At 42.5% G+C, this 16855-nt stretch overlaps 1 protein-coding gene across 1 annotated transcript in view; it reads right to left on the bottom strand.

The window, feature by feature from the left end:
* LOC116055696 (F-actin-uncapping protein LRRC16A) overlaps positions 1-13758 on the bottom strand; it is a 70842-nt gene extending 57084 nt beyond the window's left edge. Inside the window, exons 1-2 of the mRNA XM_031307683.2 lie at positions 13358-13758; positions 7627-7724 (exon numbers count right to left, since the gene is read on the bottom strand). Coding sequence (XP_031163543.2) covers positions 7627-7724; positions 13358-13394 — 135 coding nt within the window. The 5' untranslated portion in view covers positions 13395-13758. The remainder of the gene's footprint in view (positions 1-7626; positions 7725-13357) is intronic.
* Positions 13759-16855: the final 3097 nt, after the last annotated feature.

The raw sequence follows: 16855 nt of genomic DNA, 5'->3' as shown, positions 1-16855 counted from the left end.
CTCTGGAACTCCCTACCCATTAGAGAATGGATACCCGACCCGAGCCAGGGACGGTACCTGATGGGCCGGGCCAGGTTCGGACAGATATTTAGAAATGACGTTCGGTCACATCAGCGCGATAAGGCATTTGATGTAAAATGGTGCTGCGGCTCCTTTAAGAGAGCTCAGTGTGTGTGTGTGTGTGTGTGTGTGTGTGGAAAGTGGGCAGAAGAGAGCTAGAGAAAGAGAAAGCAGACGTGTAGATGTGACCGGAGCAGAGTTGGTGGAATCAGTTTAAGTTTTGTACACAGTGTGTGCGGTGTCTGAGATAAACTCCAGACTGAAAGCCAAGTTCAATGACAAGCAGAGTAGCAAGATCGGTCGTTTCCGTAACAACGAGTAATAAAATGGAGAAGGTGCCGATAGATGGACTTGTGCTAGCGTTTCCTCTAGCGTTAGCAGCAGGGTGGCAAATTAACTTTTTTTACCCACCAGCCACAGTGGCTTGTGGATGCCCAATTTTATCAGCCACTTATATTTTTGACCTGCCACTTTTTCCGGAATTCAAATTTATAAAAGAGAGTGCACTAGCGCATTTTGATTTGCTTCAATACATTATTTTTTATTATTAATACATATTTTATTAATATAGGCAAATAAAAAGTGATGTGAAAAAAAAGCCTGCAGCTGTATGGTAGTGCACCTGATAGGAGACTTGGATGACTCGTGGTCTGTTGTTGCTTCTAATTTAAGGTTAGTTGTTCCTCTAACGAACGAATTGCTTGCATTTTCTGACGACGCGTAGGTTCGACAGTAAGTACAGTGCATGGACTGGTCGTCGGGAAGGTAGGCTAACCATTCCCTCGTTTTCCCTTCGTCATCAATGCGCCACAGTACCTTCTCTTTTTCTTTACTTCGCCCTCAACCGTTTGTACATTCATAGCTACTGCTGACTCCGCGGCGGGCCTCTTAACACCGGGAATATGTCGCCACATTTTTTTAAATCTATATGTGTCGCGGTCCGTTCAGCGCCGTGACACACGGACTAGAGCTGAAAACCAATCGACAAAAGTGCATTATCGTTACTTAGCAACAGCATTCTTTGACAAAAGCTGTCCAATTCGTTACAAGGAATGTTTTAAGTAGTAACAAATAAAAATATGTTTTACAATCCACCTGCCACTGTGGCTGGTATACAAGGCAAAGTCACCCGCCAACTGCACCGCTCCCTCTGTCTGTTCTCTCGATCGCTCGGCCGCTTTGCTCAGCGCCGCTTCACGTGGCACTCTTAGGTGCTGTAGCAGTAGCTGTTGTCATAGCGACAAAAGAAGTTCTCGGCTGCTTTTTGGAACCAAAACGATGCCGCAAAAGCGCCCCTAGTCAACTTTTTCTTGTCGAAGAAGACACCGAGTGTGATCGTGGCCTAAGGTGCTCCATCGCTAGCTTCAACAGTCAGGTGTGGTGGTTGGCTGTTTGGATCAGACTGAGCCTAATAAGTGATGGCGAAAAGGGCCGCGTCATGATAAATCCGTATTCCTCATATTGGCAGCGCTTTTTATTTTTATATTTACATAGGTGTCAGCTCAGTTAGCTCGAGACACTTTTCTTCTCAGCGGTTTTCCTTCCTTTGCTTTTCTTGTGGCGTGGTTCAGGAAACAATCTGTACTTCATTTTCTTTAAAAAAAAAACAAAAAAATGAAAACAAATCTGCCTGACACATCGCCATGAAACGTTTTAGTGTGTTTCGCCTCATTTTAAGAAATGATGACATGGGTTTTTAATCTGCTGGTCTACAGCTGTGGAATGTCGTGTGTGCACGCCCCAGTGTGTGTGTCTGTGTGTGTGTGTGTGTGTGTGTGTGTGTGTGTGTGTGTGTCTCAACACCCTGTGACTGTGAGGGGGTTGCCTCAGTCAAGTCCTGACAGGAGTTGCAGTCCCATTCCGCAGAGCCGTGGTATGTGGTCAAAGGGGAAAAAGAAATGTGAAAAATCTGAAATAAATGAATGTGTTTCATTGTACTTCCTGGGCTAAGGCTGACAGGAGGGTTCAGTGCAAACAGAAGGTCTCGGGTTGAAGTCGGAACCTCTCTTCTCTTTGGCGTTATTCACACGCTCACACAGAGAGAACTGAAGTTCACATACCTGCAGTTACATGAAACCAGATACGCCACCACAGAAACACCCAGCTCTTTCCCAACTGTGTGCCGCTGCATTACAGCCCAGTGGCCCTGAACAACTCACAGATGAGACACAAACACAATGATGCATTCAATTGTATCCGCAACGTTGTCTTGAAAGTATACTCATCCTTGTATTCTAACGGATGACTCTTGGCAGGACCCTGCATAGTCGCAATTTCTTGGAGAGCTGCAAAGATGAAGCGATTCATCGATTGTTGTTAACTACCAAGTATTAAATGAATTGCCAACTATTTTAATAATTGATTTATCGGTTTGAGTCATTTTTTATGAAGAAAAAAAAGGTACAAATTCTCAGATTCCAGCATCTTAAATGTGAATATTTTCTAGTTTCTTCTCTCCTCTGTGACAGTAAAGTGAATATCTTTGAGTTGTGGACAAAACAAGACATTTGAGGACGTCCTCTTGGGCTTTTGGGAAACACTGATTGACTTTTTTTTCTGACATTTTATAGACCAAACAACCAATCGATTAATCAAGAGAATAATGACTGTAAACGTGTGTTAGTTGCAGCCCAACTGCATTGTGTCGTCCACGATTCGCAAACGAAAAATCACCGAGGATGCAACATGACATCATGACTTCGCGTCAACATACATGGCCACTTTCTTAAGCCAAGTGGCGTGTTATCTGTACGCATGTTGAGCGCCGTATACAGCGGACGGGTTGGGTTTAGGAAAAGAACGGGATTGGGTTCATTAAAAAAGAAAGCGACGGTTGAGTTTAGGAAACGTGACATGCGGGACACGAAGGAAACGTGACACGCGGGACACGATCCCCGGTCTCCTGGGTGAAAGTCCTGTGTTTGACCCATCCACACCCCCCCCGACCAACCTCCCTACGCGGATTTTCGCCCTTTCATACAACTCGCTACGGCGTCACTTCCCACGCAATCGCAAGGTAATGTAAGTCAATGGAGGCCAAACGCCGTTGATAAACACGCTAAAAAGCGAGTATGCGTCTGTCATACATACGCCACTTCATGAGATCAGTCTGGAGCATGGGTGAGGTTGTAGCATTGATGAGAGAGTCTCTAGGTTCATTGTGATATAGTTTGTTGAAGGCCCATTCCTGTTTTAACACGACCGAGATCCTGCACACAGCTCTGACCTCAACGCCAACCAACCCTGTTGGAATAGAACTAAAAAACCAACTGTGAGACAGAGGCCCTTTTCACCAAATGTCCAACATGCTACCTGCAATTTGCAACTTTCTACACTTGGAGCGGTCCGATTGCTTGGTTCCTATCCGCTGAGTGCTGGAGAGTCCAAGGGCCTGGGCGTTCATCTACCATGTCTTTCATTTCATCATTTGCATGTAGGGTCGAAAGCAATCCGTTTTTGGTAGATGATGATAGCCCACTGCGAAGACATGCTTGGTAGCAGAGCCAATGGCGCACACACACACACACACACTCCTCGATTTATAGTTGGATGAGATTTTTTGATGATTTTTGAGATTTTGATATTTTTCAGTAAACAAATGCTACACTTTTGACCCACACATGAGCATACAAGAGATAATTTGCACATGCTGCTGCTAGAAGTAGCAAATCCCTTTTGTCACCCAGCGTCAGCGCTCAATAACGCCGGAGATGAATGGGAGGGAACGGCTGCAGCCAGGTTCCGAAATCTTGTGGGGGAAGAAGGGATGAAAATGCAGATACTGTGAGTCAGCCGGTCTGTAAAGCTTTGCTGTACAGATGTATAGCTGCGGAGGAAAACAAGGAAGCACTGGTGTGACACACACACACACACACACACACACACACACAGACAGACACTGAGCATCAGACAGTGACTCACGGCAGCAGCAGCTCCTCTCAGACTCGGCTACTGTAGCCGCAGTCATTCAAAATATTTAACAACCACGTGCAGCCTTTCTGTGGGTCGACAAAACCCTCAAAAACTCAGTGCCTAGCTCAACAGAAATCACAGGCAACATATCACAACAAAATAAGAACTCTAACCTAACCCCGGAATTCCACCAGGCGCAGATGTGCTGCGTTGTGGCTGTGGCCCGCCATGCGTCGTACCACACCGTCTCAGAAGCGCAGGGCCCTATCTTGCACCCAGCTCAGCGCAAAGCCCAACGCAAGTGTCTTTGATATTTGTCCAGCGCCCACGTTGTTTAAATAGCAAATGCAGCTGCGCCCATCTTTGCGCCCATGGGCGTGCTGGTCTTACAGGGAGGTGTGCTCAGGTGAATTCTTGGCGTAATGCTATCTTGAGGCAGCGGGAAGGGATCGCGCCATTGACCAACAAAAAGCTGGTCTAAAGTCAATAACGCAGCATTTCATTGTTATTTTAACAGCGTAATAGTAAAATGCGCCTAGGCTCGTGCACAGCACACGCACACTATGCTTGTTACACACACAGGGACGCGCAGCAGCACATACACATGCAAACGATTATAAATACAAATATTGCAATGTGAAATAGTATTATGATATGATACCTGCACGCTTTCTCAGGTTGCGCCGCCACCGGAATGCAGGGCTGCCCGATTGAAGGGAAACATGCGATAACGTTGTTGAATATTGCAATTGCTTGCAATAAATAAACAGTGTACTAAACTACTTAAAGTGTACTCAGTTCTGCATTTCTGCTAAAATGCAACAAATTGCTTGTCGGATTTTAAACAAATGAAAGGAAATCATTTGTTTGTCTAGTGAACAAATTGAACATTGAATTGAACATAAAAGGCACCACTAAAAAAAGAATCTGATATTTTATTTCAACTATACCGCAAAAAACAATCTCTGAGTGTCTTTCGCGATATGTTTTAGGCGTCCTTCCTCAAGAAAATGTTGCGTTTTTCAATTTAAAAAAAAATGCAATTTCCCTATACATTTTGTGTCTCCTTGTGGGTTTTTGGATCTCTTTGAAGTTGTGTTGGGTCTCTTTTTGGTCATTTTTTCTTTTCCTTGGGGTTGTTTTGGGTCTCTGTGGTCATTTGCCGTCTCTTTGTAGCCGGTTTTGTGTCCCTTTCTGTGGTAGTTTTGTGTCTCTTTTTCACAATGTTTTTATTGCGGCAGTTGATATTGCGATGATGATTAAAAAAAAACAAAAAAAAAACTATATATTGTGCAGCTCTAGCGCACAATTACTGGTTGCCTGGTGGAATCTAGGGGGTAAAACCAGCCGGCTCAACCAGAGAAGAACACTGTTGCTGATGCTCTATGGGCGGCGAAACACACAAGACTTAAAGCGTAACTCTCGCCAAAATGCAACCTAGGGTCTTTTTGTGAATGTACCTGAGTCAAACTTTCGTTTAAAAGCATATTTAAGACGGAATCGCCACTTTTAAGGTTTACCGTATTCTTGTTTTTCGGTCAAATGGCCTTTTGAATGGGAGTCCGAGGGGCACTTTTATGCTAGCCTCAAAATAGCTATTTTTAAAACACTAAGAAGGCTCCACACAACATGAGACTTTGCTCCAAGTATGACCAGGGTCTCTACACCTTAACGAAAGCATTGACAACATTGTTTGTGTACACAGAGTTTACTAAAAAGAAAGGTTTTGAACAACTCACATTAGCAGTTGTTCTTCCGGTCGCCGTCTATCGAGCCAGTCAAAAATAGTCGAGGGAGGAGAGTAAAGATGGAAAGCTCCTAAAGCTTAGTTCCGTATAAATGCACGGATAATTTGTTGTTTTGTCGTTAGTGAAAAACAATATTGACCTTGTAGTTGAAAAAGGAGCCTCATATAAGAATGACATTTCCTCCTATGGAGTCCGTTCATTCGCATTTGGAGATCGCCTATTTTTGACTGGGAAAATGGCGGATAGCGTAAACAACAACTGCTAACGTGAGTTGCTCAAAACCTTTCTTTTTAGTAAACTCCGGGTACACAAACAATGTTCTCAATGCTTTCGTTAAGGTGTAGAGCCCCTGGTGATACTTGGAGCCAAGTTTCATGTTGTGTCGAGCCTTCTTAGTGTTTTAAAAATAGCGATTTTGAGGCTAGCATAAAAGTGCCCCTAGCATCCCATTCAAAAGGCCATTTGACCGAAAAACGAAAATACGGTAAATCTTAAAAGTGGCGCTTCCGTCCTAAATATGCTTTTAAATGAAAGTTTGACTCGGGTACATTTACAAAAAGACCCTAGGTTGCATTTTGGCGAGAGTTACGCTTTAAGGCCATTTTCAGACCAGTGTGTAAAGAGTAGCCGTGTCATAATTCTGTTATTCACTTTTCTAGCGTTGGAACTGCTGCAGTTATAACTCTTTTTTTTTTTAATTACTTTATTGTAGTACTTTTCTTAGTGTCAAGTGCAAAAAGCATTACATTCTTTATCGTACTACTCCCCACCCATATTAACATTCAATAGAAACACCCAGGGGGGACAGGGGGAACGCATCACACAACAGGGAAGAGAGAAAAAAGAAAGAAATACTAAAAATAATGATGAAATAATAAAAAACACAGAAAGACAGAAAATAAGACACACACACACACACAAGAAAAAAGAGGGGGCCACTCCACTATGTGTGTGTGTGTGTGTGTGTGTGTGTGTGCGTGCGTGTGCCTGCTTGCATATCCATCTACAGTATGCATTTATTAGAAAGTGTAATTATTCTTCTAACTATATGCTCTGGATACACTTTATTCCATTTTTAGATTTAATTTCTGACTGTTAAGAGTGAGTTTTTCCATTTCCAGTGTTTGTTCTATTGTCTTGTACCATGCTTGAAGATCTGGGGATTTAGCCTGGTCACTTGCTTCAGTGCCGTTAAGCTGACCATTTTAAATATGTTATCTGTCCCTAGCATTTGTATTAATACCCACGAGATTTCCAGGTGTGAGTGGAACTGTAATGTCAAAGTATATGTTTAATATCGCTCATTACCTTTTGCCAGAAACACCTGAATTACTGAGCAAGTACAAAATATGTGCGTCTGATTTGCTTTTCTCTCACCTCACCTCGCATCCTCTCCAGCAGCTTGTTCCCTCTGTTGTTGTGTTTGTTTTACATCGATCTATCAGTTGCTGTATAACTCTTTAGGGTGATAACATCTGCCCTCTAAGAAGTTTATTCTGTTCTGTAGTCTTGGCGTCTAATAAACCTTCCCTTCCGGGTTTAATATTTGATCTTCTCACCTGTACCTGTGGCAATACGCCCACACCAAAGCAGCCTCTTGGATTTCTTTCCCCTCAAGGAGCAATAAAATGATTCATTCGTGTAATAACTCAACCAGCCGACCAACTTTCCCGTGGAAGCTGGGCAGCCAATTTTTTCAGGGACTTCCGGTACGATCCTTGTTTGTTCCTGTATGGACCAACATTTATTCAAGAGGTGTTACCACTCACAATCGCACCAGGCATTTCAACGCCAACTCCCTACTCCAACCGAAAGCGGAAACGGATTCACCTTGGAGTCCACGTGCGTTCACATTCACACTGTGTTAGTGCAGTATTTAGAAGACAACTGAACAGCTGTCACTTACCAGCACTCTGTTCTCCACCTTGTCACCTTTGACCTCCAGCTGGACTTTGCGCCTCAGGGTCAGCTTCACCCTCGGACCCACCGCCTCGCGCACACTCTCTACAACACACAGGGGAGGGGGTAGCAGAGCGGGCAAGGTTACACGACACCTGACAGTTAACACCACAACAGCTGGATGGGTCACACTGCAACATATTACACAATGCAGGAGTTTTCCCTAGCTCTGTGGAAGACTTAGGTTTTAGGCGTCCTTCCTCAAGAAAATGTAACATTTTTTCAATAAAAAAAAGAAATGCAATTTCCCTATACATTTTGTGTCTCTTTGCTGGTTTTTTGCGTCTCTTTGTAGTCGCGTTGTGTCTCTTTTTTAGAGATGGTCCGATACCATTTTTTGCTTCCCGATACCGATTCTGATACCCTGAACTTGCGTATCGGCCGATACCGAGTACCGATCCGATACCAGTGTGTTATATATTTTATTATGTTTTAACATATATGTATGTATACTACTATCCCTGTATGGATGTGATATTATTTCTATCTTTGTTGTCGGTCTGGCTCAGGTTAAACTCTTTGTGAAATATGAACAATGAACGCCACAGAACTTTCTTTTATTCTCCAGTTTAACAGTCAGTTATAACGGAAAAAGAACATAAATAAGCTACTTTAACGTAGATTTTCTTTAGAGCTTTGTTACGTGGTATCAGATCGGTGCATGAACTCCAGTACTTCCCGATACCGATACCAGCGTTTTAGGCAGTATCGGAGCAACATCTCTACTCTCTACTTTTTGGTCATTTTTTCTTTTCTTTGGGGTTGTTTTGGGTCTCTGTGGTCATTTGTCGTCTCTTTGTAGTCAGTTTGTGGCCCTTTTTGTGGTAGTTTTGCGTCTCTTTTTTCACATCGTTTTGGACCGTTATGACCATATTTAATGCTGGTCTCTAGACTTTATCCTTGCACTATTGGACTTATTTGCCCTGTCACTGCAAGGGTCTCATGCTTATACATCCCTTTGTACATTCATGTGGATTTTTATTACATTACGTGTCATTTAGCTGACGCTTTTATCCAAAGCGACTTACAATTGCTATATATCAGAGGTCACACTCCTCTGGAGCAACTAGGGGTTAAGTGTCTTGCTCAGGGACACATTGGTTGCTCTTATTATCTATTTAGTATGTATCTATCTATATATCTATCTACATTCACTTTAATTTACTCCCATCGGTCAGTATAGATGTTTTTAGTTTTTTTTCCGTTATTCAAGTGTTGAATGTGACTTGTTCTGATATTAAACATTATAAATAACTACCCATTCGAATCCTGGTGTTATCTCCACGATGGAGCCAGCTGTGGTTCCTCGGTGGTCTGACACGAAACTGTCTCTATAATAAACAGTCTAAATGCAGTGCGGAAAGTATAGCCTACTGTCTGTAGTGCGTCTTGCATTTGTATAATCCATTGTATTGTAGGGAATATCCTTTCCATTCCAAACACCGACACAGAGCATTAAACATTACGTGTTTCTGCACAGAGCGATTTCAATCTTCCCGCGTTCATTTGGCTGTCTTTGCTCTGAGCAAAAGGTCTGGTGGGATGTATCGTGAAGATGTTCGGTTTTTTTTTCCGCCGCCTTAGAAGCGGTGGGAAAACCCAGGGACAGATGGAGAAAGAGGGGGAGGGTGGAGAAGTAAGATGAAGTAACAGACAGAGAGAGAAACAGAGCATGAGAGGGAGAGGAGGAAGAGGAAGAGACAGAAACACAAGAAGGCATTGAGATGAAGGAAAGGAGGTAAACAAGGTACCACCAGGTTTCCACAAGTTACATTTAAGACCTTTTTCGAATGAAATTCAATACCAACTTCACAGCCATACTGGCAAACGTTTATAGGATGTTACGGAATTCAGAAAGGATTTGAGGCTATGAAAAAGATTTCATAGGATTTCAACGTAATACAACATGTTATTGTAGTACTCAATACATGCATGCTTTGGGATGAAGCAATGAAGGAGTTAGGACCTTTGTGAACTAAATTTAAGATTTTCTAAAGAATTTTAAGACTTCTAACCCTCCTGTTGTCCTGTCGATCAAATTGTGGGGAAAATAGTGGGGGGGAAAACCCACAAAAACGTCAAAAGACGCAGGAAAAAAGCCCGACCAAAATGTCGGGAAAAGTGACAAAAACGTTGAAAAAAGTGATAAAAATTGGCGCCTGGGTAGCTCACCTGGTAGAGCGGGCGCCCATATATAGTGGTGTACTCCTCGACGCAGCGGCCGCAGGTTCGACTCCGACCTGCGCCCCTTGGCTGCATGTCATTTTCCCTCTCTCCACTTTCATTTCTTCAGCTGTCCTATATAAATAAAGGCCTAAAATGCCCAAAAAATATTCAATTTTTTTAATTGTTTTTAAAAAAAGTGATAAAATTATCGGGGGGGGGGGAAGCGACAAAAGTGTCTAAAAAGACGACCTAAAAAAAAAAAGTTTTCATTTTAAATTCTGACCCAGAAAAACTAAAAAGCTGCATGGTCGACCGGGGAAGACAACACGAGACAGACTGTTTATGAGTACGAGAGGCCGCCCTCCATGACATCATGCTGTCCTCGCCGCTGTGCCCAGACACATGATGAGGTCATGTGGAGGATGAAAACATTGGTGCAGGAAGCAGCGTGCAGGCTGATCAGAAACACATGGACCTCTCCCTCCGTCCAACTCGCTCGTATAAAAAACAAGGAGTTCCCAGCCGACTAATTACTGTCCTGTAATAACCGCGCGACGCGTCTCATACATAAACGCCTGGCTGACTGCTCCGACACTTCGGCAGCTTCACAATCCCTCTTTTCCTTTTACTTTAACCGAGTGAAATATTCTAATTCCAAAATGTGGATTCGAATGACAGCTTTGAAAATCTCTGATTGTGGCTTCTGAAATGTGAATATTTTCACAGTTTCAGTATTTCACCACTCTGCCAAAGGTCAGATTCAAAGGCAGGTTCCAAGCCCCCCCCCTCCGACCATCGTAACTTTTTTCATTACCAGCTGTGCCTCTGTGCACATGAAGGACAAATCCTCGATAACGTCTTTCTTTTCGGTTTTTTTTTTTTTAAATGCTGCTGATGAGCAGCGTCAGGTCAGTCTGCCCTTTTGAAAAGCAACAGCCGGAGCTGGCAACAAAAAGCCCCATTCATCAGCGAGTCCAGTGACAGACAGTGTGAGATTGGGCAGCAGACAGAGAGAGAGAGAGAGAGAGAGAGAGAGAGAGAGGGCAGTCTATGTGAACACAGCAGTTACACACAGGTATGTTAACTCACTGCCGTTACCTTGTTATTTGTGCTATTTTGGTCCATGTAAATACTCCAATATTAAGACATTAGGGCCATTGGTTCAAAATACCAGATGCCAACCGCTTCCATCCAGAAATATCACTCTGCAAAAGGGTGTTTGGTCTGCAAAATTAGATGTTTGGTCTATAAAAAGTCAGAAAACCACTGCTCAGCCTCCTGTCCCAACCCGTCCTCACTCCGAACTCGTAAAATACGGACGTTTGGACAGTGGCTGCCAGCCGGAGACCGGGGATCGTGTCCCGCGTGTCACGTTTCCTAAACCTAACCGTCCCGTTCTTCTACTCTAAACCTAACCGTCCCGTTCTTGTCCTGCATGTCATGGAAATGTAAGCCCACCCACGATCTTTTCCTTAACCTAAATGCGTCAAAAGTGACGCCAATAGTCCCGACCAAGCACGTTTAGATATGCCGCCGAAGGAGACTTTTAGCGTCAATAACAACGCCAAAGGCACCTGACCAAGCGTCCGCATTTTACGCGATGGGAGGGAGAATGTGTTGCCTGTCCACTATTACGAGTGAAAATGTGCTGACAAAGACCATTACATTTGCACCATTTCAAACCACAGTAGGGCTGCAACTAACGATAATTTCCTCAAATGCATCGATTAGGGCGCCTGGGTAGCTCACCTGGTAGAGCGCGCGCCCATGTACATAGGCTCAGTCCTCGACGCAGCGGACGTGGGTTCAACTCTGACCTGCGGCCCTTTGCTGCATGTCATTCCCCCTTTCAAGTCTAAGCTGTCCTGTCAGAAATACAGGCCTAAAAAAATGCCCAAAAAAACCCAATATTCCATCGATTAGTTGTTTGTAGGGCTGATAACCTATTTCGATACTTTTTAGGCACCGACCGAGTTGCCTCCTTAGCATCGAGTATCAAAAAAATTACTGATTTCAACACCTAAGGAGTAATAGTCGTCAGCGAGCCAATCAGCATGCAGCAGGCTTCTACCAAGATCTAATTATGCTCGTGATTGGCTGTCTGACGTTACACATCGTAGAGACAAGCAGGAAAAACTGTTACCCACAGAGACAAGGGTCACATGGTAGCAGCTGAAAAATAATTAAAAAGAGTGACAAATTAATAAAAATAGTTGGTGATTAATTGAATAGTTGATGACTAATCGATTAACTGAATATTGTTTGCGGCTCTACTCTTAACGTAGTTAACCCTTGTGTTGTCTTCCCATCGACCATGCAACTTCTAGTTTTTTTGGGTCAAAATTTAAAATGAAATTTTTTTTCAACGTTTAGGTCGTCTTTTTCGACACTTTTGTCGAAAGTAGTGAACTCATCGTTCATTTTACTTGTGAAGAGCGTTGTAGGGAACCATCCACGTTACCTTTTTATGAAAATGTGGTTGAAAGAAAACCCAAATTTCTGATATAGAAACTTTTTAAAAATGCGTCAAATTTAACCCGAGGACAACAGGAAGGGTTAAGAGGGCAGATTTCTAGCAAATCCTGGCTGCGTGAGTGCCATGTTGAACATAAAGCCAACAGTTTTAGGCTTCTTTCTCCAGTAGAAACTGCAGTGATTTACAGTTTTCATTCCCTCTCTCTCTCCCCCTCTTTTCTTTTTGACACTCAGTCATCCAGGCAAGTCTGTGTTGATAATATCTCACAATCCAAAGGAATTTCACAGGACACACCCCTTTCCCAAAGCTCTCTCTCTCTCTCTCTCTCTCTCTCTCTCCCCCCCTTCAGATAAGGAAGTGGCAGAGGAGAAACTCTCAGGTAGACCGCCTTGCCCTCAGGCCATGAAAATAACTTGTTACTGAAATGCAACAATACAGAAACACACATATATATGAATAACAATGACACTTGTACAAGTGTATTAAAAGGGAAACACAGCAGTATGCTCCCATTATAGTGAGGATAGTGGTGTCCGTGGTATTTACTGTATGTAAATAGTCATCTTTTTACCTGCTGTGGTATCACTTTAGCATTTCTACAATAGGCTACTCCAATAAGCTATTATCTCGTTTAATTATTGATGTGGCACTTTAACCTCCAATATGCGTTTATTCCTCCAGTATTAATACAAAATTCGTAGTGACGTTAAGTCAATGTGTAACTGTAGCTCCATGATACATTGTATTCCTAAAGTGGCTTTAATTAATAGTGAGTTTGTGACAACTTATTCATGCTTTACAGTAGTACGTGCTACGATGTAGCTATTTTTAATGCCCCTAACGTGAGTTATTCGTGAGTTTATATTGAGTTTTCAGTGATTTTTTTGTTAAATAAAATGTATACCTGACAATACAAAAGTTGAACTAACCTATTAACTTAGTTGAGAGCAACAACAACAACGCCTGTGTATGAGTCAGTTAGCTAAAGTTAAACTGGGCTGTCTCATCGACAATTAGTAACTTAACGTTATCTTACCGAGCAGTTCGTTGGGAAAATCCGGTTTTTCCTCCATGTCTTCTGCCGAGGTAAACGCCGAAGTCCGGGGAGAGGGACAGGAGAGGCGGGTAAACCCGAGAGGAGTTAAACGCCTGCGACCGGGAGAGGTTTAACCGAAGAAAGGGATACAAAAAAATACGGCAAAAGGTGTAGTCCCGTTTTCTTGAGTTGGTCACCTGTCGACACCCTGCTTCCCTAACTGTTACTGTCCGCATCCATTCCTACGTCTGTGAAGTTAAATACGCATAACTTCTGCATTATGCTGACTGGAAGTGACAGGAGGGGCACACACTTTGATTAAAAGGTGATTTCAGTACGAGACACAGATCCCAAAAGTGAAGACAGTCGGCGTGTGCATGTCAACAAATCAGGGAGGCACATTTTTTTCCACTCACACACACTTCAGTGATCCCTCCTTTCCCATAGACCAGGTTTGTTTTTGCTGCTAAAAATAAGAGAACCGCGACCCCTGGTGGTCATCTACATGTATAGCAAATTAGCCTACTGTAATTTCCGTGTCAGTAGGCAATCATCTATAGAGTGTTTAAAAAGACACTAGGCCTACGAATGGGCAAGACTAGCTCAGTCAGTAGGGAGTTGGGTTGGGAACTGGAGGGTTGCTGGTTCAAGTCCCCATACAGACCAAAGTATGGTGGTTGACTGGTAGCTGCAAAGACTGCAAAGGTGCTCTTGAGCAAGGCACCGAACCCCCAACTGCTTGGGGTGCCTTCCATGGGCAAGACCCTTCACTCTGACATCTCTCCATTAGTGCATGTAAAGGTACAGTATATAGGTATAATAACAACAGAGTGAAAACATTGTAATTTCCCACTGTGGGATTAATAAAGTATTATTATAATATGCTATTTTGGTCAATTTTTACATTTTGGGCTTTTTGTTCTATTTTGTTCTATAACACGTCCTTTCTTCACTTGCAAACTTTTCTTTTAAATTGACAAACATCATACCTTTATACCTTCATATTCATGCCTCAATTCAAACAAGATAAAAACACTTATTTGTCTCTCCCAGCTCACTACCATACATATATTCCAAAATATGGTCCCATGGGGTCCACCGGAAGGGGCGGGACTTCGCCTCTCTCTAGCCCCAAGGTGTTGTGAGCTAGACCACAGATACGGTGTGCATAGACCATGATTATCTTATATAAATGTATCTTTTTTTTGGATATTTCTTTCTTTTCGATTGTCTTGGAGGCAGGCTTTTTTAAAAACTTTATTTCAAATAATTCAGTACATTACAAATTCTCGTAGGATTAAAGGTCCCATGGCATGAAAATTTCACTTTATGAGGTTTTTTAACATTAATATGAGTTCCCCCAGCCTGCCTATGGTCCCCCAGTGGCTAGAAATGGTGATAGGTGTAAACCGAGCCCTGGGTATCCTGCTCTGCCTTTGAGAAAATGAAAGCTCAGATGGGCCGATCTGGAATCTTCCCTTTATGACGTCATAAGGTGAAAGGTTACCTCCCCTTTCTCTGCTTTGCCCGCCCAGAGAATTTGGCACACCCATGAGAAAGAGAGAAACATCATGGCTTGCAAACAAGAGAAGCATGGCAGTTGGTCAAGGCCACACCCCCACCCTCCACCTTGCCCCCCCCCCTCTCCTCCCCAATAGCATTTAAAGCTACAGACACAGAAATGGCACATCCTAAGGAAAGCTCATTGTGGGACTGGCTCTAGTGGCTGTAATTCTGCACCAAGGCTGAATTTTGGGAAAGAGACTTCAGATACAGTATTAGGGGACCACTAAGGCCTATATAAAAGAGACTTTAGATACAGTATTAGGGGACCACTAAGGTCTATATAAAAGAGACTTTAGATACAGTATTAGGGGACCACTAAGGTCTATATAAAAGAGACATCAGATACAGTATTAGGGGACCACTAAGGTCTATATAAAAGAGACTTTAGATACAGTATTAGGGGACCACTAAGGTCTATATAAAAGAGACTTCAGATACAGTATTAGGGGACCACTAAGGCCTATATAAAAGAGACTTCAGATACAGTATTAGGGGACCACTAAGGCCTATATAAAAGCATCCAAAAAGCAGCATGTCATAGGACCTTTAATAAATTGGCTGACAACGTCATGTACAAAGGTACATACATAAATAAATTAAATAAAATAGCCATCATACTACAAACATAGTAAAGTAAAGAAAATACCTAAGGCAAGGCATTATAATGGCAGCAGGTGCAGCTATTAATGTATCCCATTTTTTTTTTTTTTTTTATAATTTTAGGACCCTATCAATAGATCGGACTTTTTCCTAACAGAAAGAAAACACTTTCTTTTTCAGAAAAACTAAAGTTTTTTGAATCAGCTTGTTTGAATCAGCCAGTATCTAAAGCGTGAAAGAAACTTACTTAATTCCATATCAGATACTTCTTTTGAGAGGTTATCTTTGTATATTAGAATTTGTTGGGCATCAAATGGTGTGATATTTTAAATTTTAATACATGGCAGCGGCTAAGTTTTTTACCTACAAAGCCCCAAGTGTTCCCTCCAGACTAGCACTGTTGTCACCCAGCCAAGGAATGAGCTGGAAGAGTAAGGCACGGACAAGGGGAGAGTAGATCGGCATCAGAGAACAAACTAGTGTCATAAATACATGTGAGTAAAACTAAATAATTTATGTTTATCTTTCAAAACTAAAAATGATCAATGGAAATAATGCTGTTACCACGGCTACAGACACAGTCTTGCCTGAAAAGCATCTTTTCGAAAACATGTTGCCTCAAGGCAGGGCAATAAACAGTTTGATATGCCCGGCTTGTGGACGGCTTACCGCCTGAGACAAAGTCCACAAGCCGGGCATATCAAATTGTTTATTACCCTGCCTTGAGGTGATTACCCCGTTTATTCTACTTCTTGCTTGCCAACATAATAAAACAATTCAAATAATTTAATAATTATGCTTTTTCTTATTCGTATTGCATGCTTATTAAATGTATACTCTGTTTGAGTTCATCTCCCTCAAAAAGTAGTCCCCTTTAGAACTACGGTGAATAACGTTAGCTTAGCTGTAGCTAATTAGTTTCTATAGCAACTACAGTCCGGGTCAGTTGTCACTGTCAGTCTATCCTTCTGGTGGCTCTTCCACTCGGTGAAAACCTTGATAGCAAAGGCAGTTGCCTTTTTCGTGTTTGATTCAAGCGCCCCGTCTTCAATTGTACGCAGCTCCTCATCTGTCAGATCTCGTTAACGGGGACCCTGGGTCTTGTCTTTTTCTTTTGTCATTCCGTCGTCCTCGTCGCTCTTTAACCAGTCCTCAAATGTCTTCCCTCCTCCAAATATATTAAAATTGACAATGAATTCGTCCATTTTTAAAACACTGTAATGTTTAGAACTACGGCGAATAATGTTAGCTCAACTGTAGCTAACGTTAATTAGTTTCTATAGCAATCACACAAGGCTGCATCTGATCACTAACGTTAGTTTAATAACGTAG

The sequence above is a fragment of the Sander lucioperca genome, chromosome 16 (assembly GCF_008315115.2).
Source record: "Sander lucioperca isolate FBNREF2018 chromosome 16, SLUC_FBN_1.2, whole genome shotgun sequence".
Lineage (NCBI taxonomy): Eukaryota > Metazoa > Chordata > Actinopteri > Perciformes > Percidae > Sander > Sander lucioperca.
This window is presented reverse-complemented; position numbering and strand designations above follow the sequence as displayed.